Below are 17,059 nucleotides of genomic sequence, written 5' to 3'. Positions count from 1 at the left end.
AGAAGCCCCTCTTTGATGCGGGCTCCGGCGGTGAGCCCGCATCAAACCCGGGACATGTCAGCTGTTTTGAACAGCTGACATGTGCCCGTAATATGCCTGGGCAGAATCGCGATCTGCCCGCGCCTATTAACTAGTTAAATGCCGCTGTCAAACGCAGACAGCGGCATTTAACTACCGCATCCGGCCGGGCGGCCGGAAATGACGTCATCGCCGACCCCCGTCACATGATCGGAGGTCGGCGATGCTTCAGTATTGTAACCATAGAGGTCCTTGAGACCTCTATGGTTACTGATCGCCGGTAGCTGTGAGCGCCACCCTGTAGTCGGCGCTCACAGCACACCTGTAATTCTGCTACATAGCAGCGAACAGCAGATCGCTGCTATGTAGCAGAGCCGATCGTGCTGTGCCTGCTTCTAGCCTCCCATGGAGGCTATTGAAGCATGGCAAAAGTAAAAAAAAGTGAAAAAAATATATAAAAGTTTAAATCGCCCCCCTTTCGCCCCAATCAAAATAAATCAATAAAAAAAAATCAAATCTACACATATTTGGTATCGCCACATTCAGAATCGCCCAATCTATCAATTAAAAAAAAGCATTAACCTGATCGCTAAACGGCGTAGCGAGAAAAAAATTCGAAATGCCAGAATTACGTTTTTTTTGGTCGCTGCGACATTGCATTAAAATGCAATAACGGGCGATCAAAAGAACGTATCTGCACCAAAATGCTATCATTAAAAATGTCATCTCGGCACAGAAAAAATAAGCCCTCATCCGACCCCAGATCACGAAAAATGGAGACGCTACGAGTATCGGAAAATGGTGCAATTGTTTTTTTTTTTCGCAAAGTTTGGAATTTTTTTCCACCACTTAGGTAAAAAATAACCTAGTCATGTTAGGTGTCTATGAACTCGTACTGATCTGGAGAATCATAATGTCAGGTCAGTTTTAGCATTTAGTGAACCTAGCAAAAAAAGCCAAACAAAAAACAAGTGTGGGATTGCACTTTTTTTGCAATTTCACCGCACTTGGAATTTTTTTCCCGTTTTCTAGTACACAACATGCTAAAACCAATGACGTCGTTCAAAAGTACAACTCGTCCCGCAAAAAATAAGCCCTCACATGGCCAAATTGACGAAAAAATAAAAAAGTTATGGCTCTGGGAAGGAGGGGAGTGAAAAACGAACACGGAAAAATGAAAAATCCCAAGGTCATGAAGGGATTAAATACCACGCCAATATCGCTGATTGGTCGCGGCCAGGCGAAGCGTGGTTTAAATCCTGCGTCAATTCGCGGCTGGACTGCGTCTGTCGTTGATTGGTCGCAGGATGTCGGGGGTTCGGAGTGCAGGATATAGTACAACCACGTAGTATATAACACAGCCACGTAGTATATAGCACAGCCACGTAGTATGTAGTATATAGCACAGCCACATAGTATATGGCACAGCCACGTAGTATGTAGTATATAGCACAGCCACATAGTATATAGCACAGCCACATAGTATATAGCACAGCCACGTAGTATATAGCACAATAATGTAGTATATAGCACAGCCACGTAGTATATAGCACAGCCATGTAGTATATAGCACAGCCACGTAGTATATAGCAGCCACATAGTATGTAGCAGCCACATAGTATATAGCAGCCACATAGTATATAGCACAGCCACGTGGTATATAGCAGCCATGTAGTATATAACACAGCCCATGCAGTAAATAACACAGCCCACGCAGTATATAACACAGCCCACGTAGTATATTTCAGTCATGCAGTATATAACACAGCCCACGTAATATATAGCACAGCCCACGCAGTATATAACACAGCCCACGTAGTATATAACACAGCCCACGTAGTATATATCAGTCACGCAGTATATAACACAGCCCACGTAGTATATTTCAGTCACGCAGTATATAACACAGCCCACGTAATATATAGCACAGCCCACGCAGTATATAACACAGCCCACGCAGTATATAACACTGCCCATGTAGTATATATCAGTCACGCAGTATATAACATAGCCCACGTAGTATACAGCAGTGTGGGCACCATATCTCTGTTAAAAAAAATAATTAAAATAAAAAATAGTTATATACTCACCCTCCGCCATTCACTGAAGTTGTCCGGATGCGTGCGAGGCTGCCGCCAGCTTCCGTTCCCAGTGATGCATTGCAAAATTACCCAGATGACTTAGTGGTCTCGCAAGACTGCTAAGTTATCTGGGTAATTTTGCAATGCATCTCTGGGAACGGAAGCTGGCGGCAGCCTTGCTGCTCGCGCGCATCGGTGGAAGGCGAAGGGTGAGAATAGCACCATTTTTTTTTATTATTATTTTTAACATTATATCTTTTTACTATTGATGTTGCATAGGCAGCAGCAATAGTAAAAAGTTTGTCACACAGTGTTAATGGCAGCGTTAACAGACTGCGTTACACCGCGTTATGTCACGGTGTAATGCAGTTGGTTTAACGGACTGCTAAAAGTGAACTTGTTCGGAAAATGTTCACCAATCTGAAATTCGGCATGAATGTTGCACATTCAAATTTATGTTTGGATTCCTTAGATTTTTTTCCCAAAATTTGTCAAAAGTCGGCCAAAATTCAGTAAATGACCAAGTTCACTAAGGGCTCTTTCAGACGTCAATGTTTCCGGTAGCAGCACGGGCCACAAAACGTCCTGTACGTGTGCACACTGATGACATCCCTGTGTCATCAATGTGACACGTACTGGCACCTGGGAATCAGCGGTACAAGTCGCGCTGTTCCCCGATGCTGGGTGCTGAAGAAAACAAGTTAAAAACATGTAAACAACATCAAAACCACACAGGTTATAAAGACCATACCTCAGTGTGATAAGGCGACTAAACAGAGACCTACTGGCTCATGGGGTATATGCGCAATAAAATATATATATCAGACAGAATCAAAAATAGTGCCATAATGGTCCATCTAGAACCATACAGAAATGAAGGCAGTAATAGGCACAGAGATTTTGTCTATAAAAAATGAAAAAAAGGCAAAATGAGCCAGAGTGAGGCTGAAAAGCCACCAAGATACAATAGTATCACTAGATCCTTACAGCATAAATTGGAGGAGACCCCCCATAGTAATACAACCTGGTGGTACGATGTCCCCACGCGTATCGCCTGGCAGACCAGGCTTCGTCAGGGAAGGTGCTAATTGAGCTGTCTACCAGCCTTAAATACTATTAACAAAATAACCTGATACAATACCGGTGTGGGCCGGCAGCAAAGGACTGGAGGACCATAGAGGACCGGAAAGCAAGTCGCAGAGATAATTCGTATAGAGCGCCGCAGCGCACGACGTCAGCAGGCATGCAGAGAGCAAGTAACCATGGCTCATAGAACCGGAAAGCAAGTCGCAGGGATGACTCATATAGAGCGCCGCAGCGCATAATGGTTACCATTTCTCTGGACGCCTGTTTACGTTATGCGCTGCGGCGCTCTATACGAGTCATCCCTGCGACTTGCTTTCCGGTTCTATGCGCCATGGTTACTTGCTCTCTGCATGCCTGCTGACGTCGTGCGCTGCGGCGCTCTATACGAATTATCTCTGCGACTTGCTTTCCGGTCCTCTATGGTCCTCCAGTCCTTTGCCGCCGGCCCACACCGGTATTGTATCAGGTTATTTTGTTAATAGTATTTAAGGCTGGTAGACAGCTCAATTAGCACCTTCCCTGACGAAGCCTGGTCTGCCAGGCGATACGCGTGGGGACATCGTACCACCAGGTTGTATTACTATGGGGGGGTCTCCTCCAATTTATGCTGTAAGGATCTAGTGATACTGATAAGCAGTCCCTCACTGCTTTCAAAACCATGCTCGCCACAGCAAAACAAACCTACTTCTCATCTCTCATATCCTCCCTGTCTCACAACCCCAAACAGTTATTCAACACCTTCAACTCTCTCCTCCGTCCCCCAGCACCTCCTCCCTCCCCACTCATCTCAGCTGAAGACTTCGCCTCATTTTTCAAGCAGAAAATTGAGAACATCAGAGACAATTTTAGTAAACAACCCCCAGAACCCTTCCTCCCAACTACCCAGCCCTCTACCTCCAAAACCAACTTCTCCACCATTACAGAAGACGGACTCTCCACTCTACTCTCAAGATCGCATCTCACCACCTGTGCACTTGACCCACTCCCATCCCACTTCATCCCAAACCTCACCACAGTCTTCATCCCAACCCTAACCCATCTCTTTAACCTATCACTAACAACTGGCATTTTCCCCTCAAGCTTTAAACATGCCACAATCACACCTATCCTCAAAAAGCCCTCTCTTGACCCATCCTCTGTATCTAGCTATCGCCCTATATCACTTCTCCCCTTTGCCTCAAAACTACTGGAACAACATGTCCATATTGAACTGTCCTCCCATCTATCTTCCTGCTCCTTCTTCGACCGCTTTCAATCAGGCTTCCGGTCACACCACTCCACTGAAACTGCCCTAACTAAGGTCACCAATGACCTATTAACCGCCAAGAGCAAGCGACACTACTCTGTCCTCCTCCTCCTGGACCTGTCCTCTGCCTTTGACACAGTGGACCATTCCCTGCTGCTGCAGACCCTCTCATCCCTTGGCATCACAGAATTGGCCCTATCCTGGATCTCATCATACCTAACTGACCGTACATTCAGCGTCTCCCACTCACACACCACCTCCTCACCTCGCCCCCTATCTGTCGGAGTCCCGCAAGGTTCAGTTCTAGGACCCCTGCTCTTCTCCATCTACACCTTTGGCCTGGGACAGCTCATAGAATCTCACGGCTTTCAGTATCATCTCTATGCTGACGACACACAGATCTACATCTCTGGACCAGATATCACCTCCCTACTAACCAGAATCCCTCAATGTCTGTCTGCTATTTCATCCTTCTTCTCCACTAGATTTCTAAAACTTAACATGGACAAAACAGAATTCATCATCTTTCCCCCATCTCACGCGATCTCCCCAACGAACCTATCCATTACAGTAAACGGCTGCCCACTCTCCCCAGTCCCACAAGCCCGCTGTCTTGGGGTAATCCTTGACACTGATCTCTCCTTTAAACCACATATCCAAACCCTTTCCACTTCCTGCCGCCTCCAACTCAAAAATATTTCACGGATCCGCACATTCCTAAACCAAGAATCTGCAAAAACCCTAGTCCATGCCCTCATCATCTCCCGCCTTGACTACTGTAACCTCCTGCTCTGTGGCCTCCCCTCTAACACTCTTGCACCCCTCCAATCTACTCTAAACTCTGCTGCCCGACTAATCCACCTGTCCCCCCGCTATTCCCCGGCCTCTCCCCTCTGTCAATCCCTGCACTGGCTCCCCATCACCCAGAGACTCCAGTACAAAAGCCTAACCATGACATATAAAGCCATCCACAACCTGTCTCCTCCATACATCTGTGACCTCGTCTCCCGGTACTTTCCTGCACGCAACCTCCGATCCTCACAAGATCTCCTTCTCTACTCCCCTATTATCTCCTCTTCCCACAATCGCATACAAGATTTCTCTCGTGCATCCCCCCTACTCTGGAATGCTCTACCACAACATATCAGACTCTCGCCTACCATCGAAACCTTCAAAAAGAACCTGAAGACCCACCTCTTCCGACAAGCCTACAACCTGCAGTAACCACCGATTGACCAAACCGCTGCACGGCCAGCTCTACCCTCACCTACTGTATCCTCACCCATCCCTTGTAGATTGTGAGCCCTCGCGGGCAGGGTCCTCTCTCCTCCTGTACCAGTTGTGACTTGTATTTTTCAAGATTATTGTACTTGTTTTATTATGTATACCCCTCCTCACATGTAAAGCGCCATGGAATAAATGGCGCTATAATAATAAATAATAATAATAATAATAATAATAATACTATTGTATCTTGGTGGCTTTTCAGCCTCACTCTGGCTCATTTTGCCTTTTTTTCATTTTTTATAGACAAAATCTCTGTGCCTATTACTGCCTTCATTTCTGTATGGTTCTATATGGACCATTATGGCACTATTTTTGATTCTGTCTGATATATATATTTTTTTGCGCATATACCCCATGAGCCAGTAGGTCTCTGTTTAGTCGCCTTATCACACTGAGGTATGGTCTTTATAACCTGTGTGGTTTTGATGTTGTTTACATGTTTTTAACTGTGTTTTTATCGTTTGTAGTGTGCTTTTTTGATTTGTCAATAAATATCAGTCTGTGTTATTTTATCTTTATTGTGATTTATTCTTTGATGGAGTGCGTATCTTTGCAGTAATGCTTTTTCTTGTTGTGATTCAGTCTATTTTTATTACTGCTTCCGCACCCTCATAGTTTTGTATTCCATTATTGTATTTGGTATTTAGCAGTGCGCTCGATTCCTTTGTTGTTCTGCTCCTGAAGAAAACATCTCACATCACTGTCCCCTGTTCGCTCCTCAATCAGCACTAGCATGGGACTATCTTGAGAGTTGTATTCAACTGTTAACAGCAACAATAGGTCGCGGCTGATGGGAGTATTCATCAGCCACCGCCTGCACTTTAAATAAATAAATAAAAGATGACATGAAGTTCCCCTGTATTTTGTATTAACAGCGAGGCAAAACTGACAGATGCAGGCTGCAACCCTCAGATGTCAGCTTTAGCAAGGCAGGTTATCAAGAACAGAGTAGGTCCCCAAGCCGTATTTTTTAAATATTTAAACATATAATTTAAAAAACCTGGTGTGGGGTCCCCCCCATTTTGACAACCAGCCAAGCTAAAGCAGACAGCTGGGAGCTGGAATTCTCAGGCTGTTAAGGGGCCATGGATATTGGCTCCCCCCAGCCTAAAAATAGTAGCTCGCAACTGACCCAGAAACTATTCTGGCGCTTTGCCCGGCTCTTCCCATTTGCTCTGTGGCAGTGGTAAGTGGGATTCATATTTGTTGGGTTGATGTCACCTTTGTATTATCTGGTGACATCAAGCCCAAGGCTTAGTATTGGAGCGGCATCTATATTGTAAAGTTCTGCAGACTGGAGAGCAGGAGCAGAGAGACAAAGATCTGCTTCCCGTAATCTTACTGTCTTTGCTTGAGATGGATTACTCTTGACAACAGGCAGTAAACATCAGGTTAAATAGTAGGGAGATGAACTGTGAGGAGACATCATGTACAAATAAAATCAGATATTACATAGTAACACTGTTATTTCACGATTCACAAGAGCTTACATTCATTGCAAAATATCACCAACTGACTATACAGAAATGAGTGTGCTACCAGTCAGCTTGTCAGCAGAGGCTTTTGCGGGACATTTCTCATCCTATGCCATTCATTGCCTGACTGCCCTGGAATGGTCCATGGAGTGGAACTTCCTTTCCTATACTTTCCAGTATGCATTGCACCTAATATTGTCCAAAGACTTGCCTACCTACACAAAATCTGCATGATCTTGCTGCCCTCATACTTAATAAGTTAAAATTGCCTTTTGGTGCACACTCCACAGTGTCATGTGTCCAAGACCTGTCCTGATTTTGGTGCTCATTCTAATTACCAATCCCATCTTTTTGACGGGTAAGTTGTTCTTCTACATCAGTATTCTGCCAGCACCATAGGTTCAGGAACATCCCTTCCCTCACATCATACCATGCATTGCTTCTACCATTTTCTTATGTCCTGCCTGTTCTGAACTGAAGGCCCACTTCTCTGCTATGCTTGTATGCAGTTCTGCAGACAGGAGAGCAGGAGCAAAGAGAGAAAAACTTTTTTTCCTGTAAATTCTTTGTCTCTGCTTGAGATGGATTAACTTGACAACAGGCAGTGGACAGCAGGTTAGACAGAAGGGAGACTGAGTCCGATACTGTGAAATGAATCTTCACAGGTCAGAGATTGATGCACAAAATTACAGCACTCTTTGGTGACCTCAAAAATTCTGATCATTCCCATCAATTTATATGGGATTATTCCACAAACGATGAGTTTACACTTTACTATTTTTGCTGCTGTTTTCTCTTTCTATAATATTCAATGGAGGCTAAGTTGACTACATTTTATTGCAGGTGAATGCGCTAAAGCGAGACCTTGATGAAACGGAGCTGCGGTATAAAAAAGAACTGGAAAGACTTCAGGGCAGTATAAGAGGAGTGGAGCAGGAGCTGTCTGACTTGTTAAAGACCATACAAAACAATAAACTGGAATATGAGGCGCTGTGGAAGATTAAGGAAACTCTGGAAGCCGAAATCGCGGAATACAGACGACTGCTGGATGGAGAGTGAGTGTCCGGTGGAGGTGTTGGATTGCGGTTTGTCACCAGATGAGTGACGCCAGTGATTTATGATGACATTCTGAGAATGTCAAAGGCCCATGTAATATGTGGCCCCCTCTCTGTACACAATGGCCCCACATTCCTGACCTGTCCTTGGTGTGTGGGAGCTCTACGTTGACATTCTTGTGAGTGTTCTTTCTTGTGTGTATAGTCACAGCTCAGATTATTAATATTTAATAGCGGAATATTTGCATCCACACTAAATTCCGATCTAACAAGAGGTGTAATCTACTGACCAGGACCCATGCCCTGGTCCTACTGACTGATGAATGATCAGGAGAACCCAAGAAAGACTTCAGCGTCTAGAGATCCCCAGGCTGAGACCTCCAGTTATCACCTGTAATCTTTGGATGAACTAAGGGCCCAATTCTCCTAAAGGGCAAATTAACTCCTTCGCCACAGCCCATTTTCGTTTTTCACTCCCCTTCTTCCCAGAGCCATAACTTTTTTTTATTATTCAGTCAATATGGCCATGTGAGGGCTTGTTTTCTGCAGGACGAGTTGTACATTTGAAGAAAAGACTTTTGGCATGCTTCAATAGTCTTCATGGGAGACTATAAGCTGCAGTGCTTCGATCAACTCTGCTACACACAGGTTATGATCAGATCGCCTTTATGTAGCTGAAATGCTCACTTGCTATAAGCACCTGCTATGACAACCATAGAGGTCTATTGACGACCCCTGGTTTTCATATCGATCCATCGGCGACCTGCGATCATGTGACGGGGTCACCGATGGGCGGGATTAGTGATGCGCTTCCAGTAAGCGCGAGTTAAATGCCGCTGTCAGAAATTGACAGCAGCATTTAACTAGTTAACAGCCGTGGGTGGATCACAATTCCACCTGCGGCTGTTGTGGGCACATGGCAGTTGTATAGATCAGCTGTCATGTGCCCGGAAAGGTGCGGGCTCAGCGCCGGAGCCAGCACCGAACAGGGGGAGTCCGACATCACTACTACGTACTATTACGCCTGATGTCAGAATGGGGTTAAAGAGTGACCGTCGTTTTAATTTTTAATTCATAAATCAATAGAGAACATGAAAATAAGAAACTTTGTAATATATCTTATCATAGAAATCTGCTTCTTTCTCTTCCCGGACCAGTCTTTCACTTTGAATTGAAGGCTAAAATCCGTGTCCAGTGCAGCCAGCTTTTCCCATGACTAAGATAGGAGATGACAGTTGGTGCTTTTAATATTCTATGGAGGAGCTAGACATTCTTCATCAGTGTCAGTTACAGTTCTCCATAAAACTTTACAAGCATCAATTTCTCATCTCCTCTCAGTCATGGGAAAATCTGGCTGCACTGAACCTTCCATTCAAAGTGAAAGATCGGTCCGGAAAGAGAAAGAAGATAAGATATATTATAAAGTTTCTTATTTTCATGTGCTCTATTGATTTATGAAATAAAAAAAATAAAATGATGGTTACTCTTTAATTATTACACAGTTCCCATTAAAGTGAATGGTTTGACCCTGTTACTCATACACTGTAAATGTTTTTGGATATGAGATTCCCATTTTGTTCTTCATCAGAAAATGTTGGGTTGTCCACTTTGTGGGCCAACTTTTTTTTTTTACTTAAAGGAAACTTATGTAAAAAAAAACACTATTAAGCTGCAGATATGGGGTTATGAGAAAATGAACTTTGCCCCTCTCGGCATGTTCCGGCTTTCAATCATAGGGGTGGGCTTCAGTCACAGTGAGTGACGGTTGTAACCGCCCCCCGCACTGACTGACAGGAGGCGCAACAGTGCACCAGTTCAGACTGATGGTTTCTCAGTTAACTCATTTGGCAGCTGACAATAAATAGTGCAACATCAAGACTATAGAAGGAAAATAATGCAAAATACTTAATGAATCCCAATTGTAGAATTATTTTTTAGCCACAATTACATGCATTTAAGTAAAAAAAAGGAATGTGTCCCCTAAAATGGACAACCCCTTTAATTCAGTCCAGATAAGTATTAGGGGTTCATCCATCTATGAATTAGTCTACTCCAGGCAAGGCTTTCATTGTTGCTCAACAGGTATGAAGACTGGTGGCTGTTTGGTCTACTTTGTTCTAAAAGTTGCTTATTTTCTTTTCAGTGAGAAAATCATCACACCCGAGCCAAGACGTAAGTAACGTATATATATATGAGACGGAATTAGGCTATATATAAGGTGGCGATCAGTCTTGACAAACTCTTTTTAAAGATTTATTCTCCTCCAAAAAAATGTAAAAAAAAAAATATTCCCTTGTTTTTTGCTCTGCAAGCCAATGTTTTTATTGATACAATTTTGGAGTATGTGCAGGAACAAAAAAAATGACAATTCTGGTGGTTTGATCTTTTTTTTATGCTTTATGACATTTACCGCACAGGTTAAATCATTTTATATATTTTATTCACATCTTTATTTTTTAAAAGAGAGTTGTTTTTTTTTATTTATATGTTCTTTTTATTTCATTTTGTATATTTTTAAAAACTTTTTCTATTTTTTTCATTCTGTGCCTTTATGAGCCTTAAACCTGTGATCATCTGATTGCTTGTTACATACAGTGGCATGTGAAAGTTAAGGCACCCCTGGTCAAGGCATAACCCTGTTCAGGTTATGGCATGTTCACTATCATTGTTAGGGAAAGGCCAGGTGATGCAAATTTCCCACTTTTATAAAAATCCAGCCTCCTCTAGCCTTGTTCCAAAATCACCGCAGCCATGGGTTCTTCTAAGGAGCTACCTAGCACTCTGAAAATGAAAACGGTGGCGACCCACAAAGCGGGAGAAGGCTATAAGAAGATAGCAAATCATTCTCAAGTTGTCCTTTCCTCAGTTTGAAATTAAATTATGAAATGGAAGCTACCAGCAATAGTGGAGGTCAAGATAAGGTCTGGAAGACCAAGCAAAATTTCAGTGAGAGCTGCACATAGGATTGCCAGTGAGGCAACGCTTGACTGCAAAAAACCTTTAGAACGATTTATCAGATTCTAGAGTTGTGGTACATTGTTCTACTATTCAGAGACACCTGCACAAATATGACCTTCATGGAAGAGTCATCAGAAGAAAACCTCTCCTGCTTCCTCACCATAGTATTCAGTGTCTGAAGTATGCAAAAGATCATCTAAACAAGCCTGATGCATTTTGGAAACAAGTCCTGTGGACTGATGATGTTTAAATAGAACTCTAATGGCCACAATGATCAAAGGTATGTGTGGATAAAAGGAAAACAGAATTTCAGGAAAAGAACAATTCACCAATCATTAAGCGAGGGGGTTGATCAATCGTGCTTTGAGGTTGTGTTGCAGCCAATGGCACGAGGGACATTTCACGGGTGGAAGGAAGAATGTATTCAATGAAATTTCAACAAATTGTTGATGCAAACATAACACTATCTGTAAAAAAGTTGAAGTTGAAAAAGGATGGCTTCTACAAATGGATAATGATTCTAAACACACATCAAAATCTACAATAGACGACCTCAAAAGACGCAATCTGAAGGTTTTACAATGGCCCTCACAGTCCCCTGACATCATTGAAAATCTGTGTTTATACATCAAAATAGCAGAGGAAGCAAAACAACCGAGGAAACTCCCTCAAACAAAAATTGAAAGACTCTTGTCTGGCTACAAAAAGCGTTTACAAGCTGTGATACTTTAAAACGCGAGTGCTACTAGGTACATGCAGGGTGCCCAAACGTTTGCATCGGTCCATTTTCCTTTTTGTAATTTTTAAAATATAAAAGATGAAAAAAAATTTTTTTTCCTAAAATGCAAAGGAAATGTGTAATCTTTAACTTTAGGCCTTTTAGAGATCATTTCATCTTCAACTGGCTAAACTCTTCACAATAACAGTAATTTTGACAAGTGGTGCCCAAACTTTTACCTGCCACTGTATACTACCATACCAATGCAGCTAACATCACAATCTCCTTTGAAGCCCAATTTGGAAGTTTCACAGAAGTATCAACCCATCGGTACCTTGTAATTTCCTCGTTGAGGGGCCTGAAATGGCATCCTTTTGATTTCACCTTAAATGCTGCTCTTAGTTATTGCCAGCAGCTTATAACAGGACAATAGCAGCAACCAGAGCTTAGCTCTGATCGCTGCTGTTACAGGCAATGCTGGGTGTATAACACAGCCGGTTATAGCTCTATACACCCGCTCTAGCCGTGTGCCGTACATATTCAGTAGATGTCGGAAAGGGGTTAGACAACCAATGCTTTTAGTTCTCTGGGAGAAAAGCCACTACCAGAACTTTCACAACCTAATTTCTCTGCTCTTAGCATTGAAAACATATGAACACTCATTTGTGCCGAACGATTATGTGAATTGGGGAGTCCGAGAAGGCGTTGAGCAGATAGTTATATCCCAGCATTATTGTTTAGCCGCTCTGGCGATTAGCATGCACCTTCTCTAACCACTAGGGAGAACCCTAATTTGTGACCAAATGTATGGCCGATTTCACAAGACCAGAAGCATCCCGGCAACATGGCTGACATTTTCCAATTAAGATGTTTTTCTACACCTCCATTACCCTCTGCATAGTTGCCAACTATTGGGGAATTCCCATGGTTTAACCAAAATATCCACTTTTGGGCAGGCTTTACATAAACCTCATCTCCTTTCATCCTGAAAGTCCTAGACAGTTGGCCAAAATGCTGATAGCATTGATCCATTTCCCTGAAAACATTGATACCCATTGAGTCATTGATTGAATTCTTGTCTGAGCTTGTTCTTCTCTTTACAGAACCAGATATCAGAACCAAAAAGATTGTAAAAACGGTAACACAGACTCTTGTGGATGGAAAGATTGTGGGTGAATCCAGCGAGGTGGAAGAATACGAGCATGCCGATAAAAACATGAAACGAATGTGATCTCCAGCTGCTTGGTCTACGCAAAAGTCATCATTATACCATCATCATCGTCATCAATGCCATGGTTTATTTTCTTCTGATGCCAACTAACCATCCTCTAGATCTCCTCGAGATCTACAGGTTATTTTCCGCAGGCTTGCTACATGCAGTGACACAATACGATGCTCGTTACCTGCAAGGTTCTTTTTGTGCATTTTTATCAGTACTTGTTACTCATTACCTGCAAGGTTCTTTTTGTGCATTTTTACTAGTACCTTACCGTCAATGCTTTCTATGGGTTGGGTGGAATAACATTTGCATTTCGACATGTGACTCACCATATCTCTAAAATTATTTTGGACCAATTTCTTATTTTTATGAAAATGTGATGCAATCTAAAGTATCGGCAAATCCTCTGTAACTGCTTCAAATAACACACAGATCCGACACATGTAATGTGAATTCTGCACGCCCATGTGAAAGTGTAAAGAATGTGATAACGGGTCTGAGTGCCCAAGCTAGAAGAAAAGTGTCTGGGAAGTGGAGTATATTAAGATAATTTTAGGTGCCTTTTGAAATGTTGATATTTGCAGGACGCCAGGGTATGTGGGAATATATCATGTAAGAATATTGCTTGGGCGATAATTGAAACTAAATTAATTAAAAAATGATTTTTTTTCTGCCTGTACAACTGTATTACACTAATAAGAATCAAAAAAATATCTAATAAATTGTTTCTGCTGTTTATCAATAACGGTGTGGTGCCCTGCAGATGTGGACTCATGTTTAGTTTGGGAGGAAGCTCACATATTGCAGAAATGTCTGCAGCTGGTCAATCCATTTCAAACATTTGGATGGGGTTGTTTCCGGGAGCAGGTGCGTGGATTTATGGAAGTAGCATTTAGATGATTGTGACAAACGTGTATGAATATGAAAGTAGTCCGCTCTTAGACTACTGGAGCACTGGTGCTTTTTGCTCCCATATTGTGGCGCATCAGAAGATTACTTCTTCCCGGGATGCCTAAAATGGCTGCCTTCTCCTGACGGACATCACCTTATCAACCTCCCCTGTTCTCCCACTAACTCCGTCCTGCCCATACTTACAAATCCCAATCACCTCCCCTAATACTTTCCCCCCTTCCTGCACCTAAACCCCCTTTCCACTCTATTCCCATCTCAAACCCTGTCATGATGGCCTCCCTTCTATGAAAGGGCCCAGTTCGGCCTTACTAGACTGATTGTCATGACAGCCTCCCTTCTATGGCAGGGTCCAGTTCAGCCTTACTAGACTGATTGTCATGACGGCCTCCCTTCTATGGCAGGGTCCAGTTCGGCCTTACTAGACTGATTGTCATGACGGCCTCCCTTCTATGGCAGGGCCCAGTTCGGCCTTACTAGACTGATTGTCATGACGGCCTCCCTTCTATGGCAGGGCCCAGTTCAGCCTTTCTAGACTGATTGTCATGACGGCCTCCCTTCTATGGCAGGGCCCATTTCGGCCTTTCTAGACTGATTGTCATTGCGGCCTCCCTTCTATGGCAGGGCCCAGTTCGGCCTTACTAGAGTGATTTTCTTAGATGAGTGGAAACCATAGATAGCACTCGTACCTATAATTGTCTATGGGGCTGTGCACATGTTCGATCTGTTTTCTTCAGACCAAGCGGTCCGTAGAAATAAAATTGGAGACATGTTCGATTTTAAATCAGAGTGTTGGACCAAAATTGGCGACACAAGTCTGAATTCGTGAAAAAAATTGGACCACACTTGGATGACATCCGATATTCACGGACTGACAAAATGTTGAAGGTGGAGAAACATGTCTGTTTACAAAGCGGTGACGCTCCGTCAACGTGCCGTAAATTTACCATAGACTATCATTAGATGTGGTAAAACCACATCTAATGATTAGTCAAATGCGTAGAAACTGCGTAAATGCAGCTTACTACGCATGTCTGCCAGTTCACCTGTCCCGCCGCCGGAAGACCCTCGTCCACTGCAGTTCTAGCGATAACTTATCTTATCACGAGAACTGACGTGCACGTGACCGGGACTTATCTCCGGTCACTAGTCTGGTTCTCACAAACAGCTGATCAGCTGATTGTGAGAACGCTGCAGTGTAGGTGATCGCTGGAGAGTTATCTCCGGCGATCATCTACCGGCTCTGCTACATCTGGATGTCAGGCATCCAGATGTAGCTCAACACTGTGTGCACATACAACACACAACATACACCATACACCATGCGAAATACAACATGTGACATACAACATGCGACACACAACATGCGACATACAACATGCGACACACAACATGCAACATACAATATGCGATATACAACATGTAACATGCGACATACAACATGTGACATGCAACATGTGACATACAACATGCAACACACAACATGCGACATACTGTACAACATGCAACATACAACATGCGACACACAACATGCGACACACAACAAGCAACACACAACATGCAACATACGACACACAACGTGCAACATACAACATACATAAATACAGTACATACATATAGACATACAGTACATTAAACATAGAGAACATACCAACACCTTGATCCCCGAAGCCATTGTCACCTGTAAAACATATTAAAATAATAAACAAACACTATACTCCCTGATCCGCAGAAAAGTATATTGCCCAGCCACGTAGTATATTGCCCAGTCACGTAGTATATTGCCCAGCCACGCAGTATATTGCCCAGTCACGTAGTATATTGCCCAGTGACGTAGTATATTGCCCAGTGACATAGTATATTGCCCAGCTACATAGTATATTGCACAGCCACGTAGTATATTGCCCAGCCACGCTGTATATTGCACGGCGACGTAGTATACAGCACAGAGCCACGTAGTATACTGCACAGACATGTAGTATACTACCCAATCACGTAGTATATTGGCCAGTCACGTAGTATATTGCCCAGCCACGTAGTATATTGCCCAGCCAGGTATGTAACAGGTTAAAAAAAATAAATAAACATATACTCACCTTCCGAGGGCCCCTTGTAGTTCTGTCGCCTGTGTGCGGTGCACGAGGCAGCTTCCGGTCCCAGGGTTAGTATGGGCGCAGGACCTGTGATGACGTCGTGGTCACATGACCGTGACGTCATGGCAGGTCCTTCTCGCATAGCATCCTTAGCACCGGAACCTGCCGCTTGCACTGCCGAGGACAGCGCACCAAGTCGGAGGGGTGAGAATAACGTTTGTTTTTTATTCTTATTATTTGTAACATTAGATCTTTTTAGTATTGATGCTGCATACGCAGCATCAATAGTAAAAACTTGGTCACACAGGGTTAATAGCTGCGTAACCAGAGTGTGTTACACAGCGCTCCGGTAACGCTGGCATTAACCCTGTGTGAGGGCTGACTGGATGACTGGAGGGGAGCATGGAGCGGACACTGACTGCGGGGAGGAAGGAGCGGCCATATTGCCGCTGGACTGTGGCCATCGCTGATTGGTCGTGGCAATGGTCATGGGCGTTTTGCCATGACCAATCAGCGACTTGGATTCCATGACAGACAGAGGCCGCGACCAATGAATATCCGGGACAGACAGAAAGACGGAAGTGACCCTTAGACAATTATATAGTAGATAGATATATCTATAGATACATAGATATACTAAACATCGGGCTTGGTATTATCTATCTATCATATCTATCTATTATCTATCTGTTATCTATCTATCCCATATCTATCATCTATCTATCTATCTATCGACCTATCTGTTATCGATCATCTATCTGTCTGTGTGTGTAAACATTATTCTTCAATGGAGTATGTAAATGAAGAGGTTGGACAAGAAATGACATCACCTTTTTTTTGGTATATCTTTATTGAGCTTACAAAAACACACACAAATCAGCATGTAAAAAAAACGCATGAAAATCGCGTCAAAA

The 17,059-nt window shown here is 43.2% G+C and overlaps 1 protein-coding gene across 1 annotated transcript in view; it reads left to right on the top strand.

Annotated features, from left to right (window-relative positions):
- The window catches only part of LOC138662662 (keratin, type I cytoskeletal 18-like), a 48,316-nt gene extending 34,428 nt beyond the window's left edge, over window positions 1-13,888 (top strand). Inside the window, exons 7-9 of the mRNA XM_069748528.1 lie at window positions 8,037-8,248; window positions 10,392-10,420; window positions 13,028-13,888. Coding sequence (XP_069604629.1) covers window positions 8,037-8,248; window positions 10,392-10,420; window positions 13,028-13,155 — 369 coding nt within the window. The 3' untranslated portion in view covers window positions 13,156-13,888. The remainder of the gene's footprint in view (window positions 1-8,036; window positions 8,249-10,391; window positions 10,421-13,027) is intronic.
- Window positions 13,889-17,059: the final 3,171 nt, after the last annotated feature.

Source organism: Ranitomeya imitator, chromosome 2 (genome assembly GCF_032444005.1).
Source record: "Ranitomeya imitator isolate aRanImi1 chromosome 2, aRanImi1.pri, whole genome shotgun sequence".
NCBI lineage: Eukaryota > Metazoa > Chordata > Amphibia > Anura > Dendrobatidae > Ranitomeya > Ranitomeya imitator.
The sequence above is the reverse complement of the archived record's forward strand: the minus strand, read 5'-3'. Positions and strand labels throughout refer to the sequence as shown.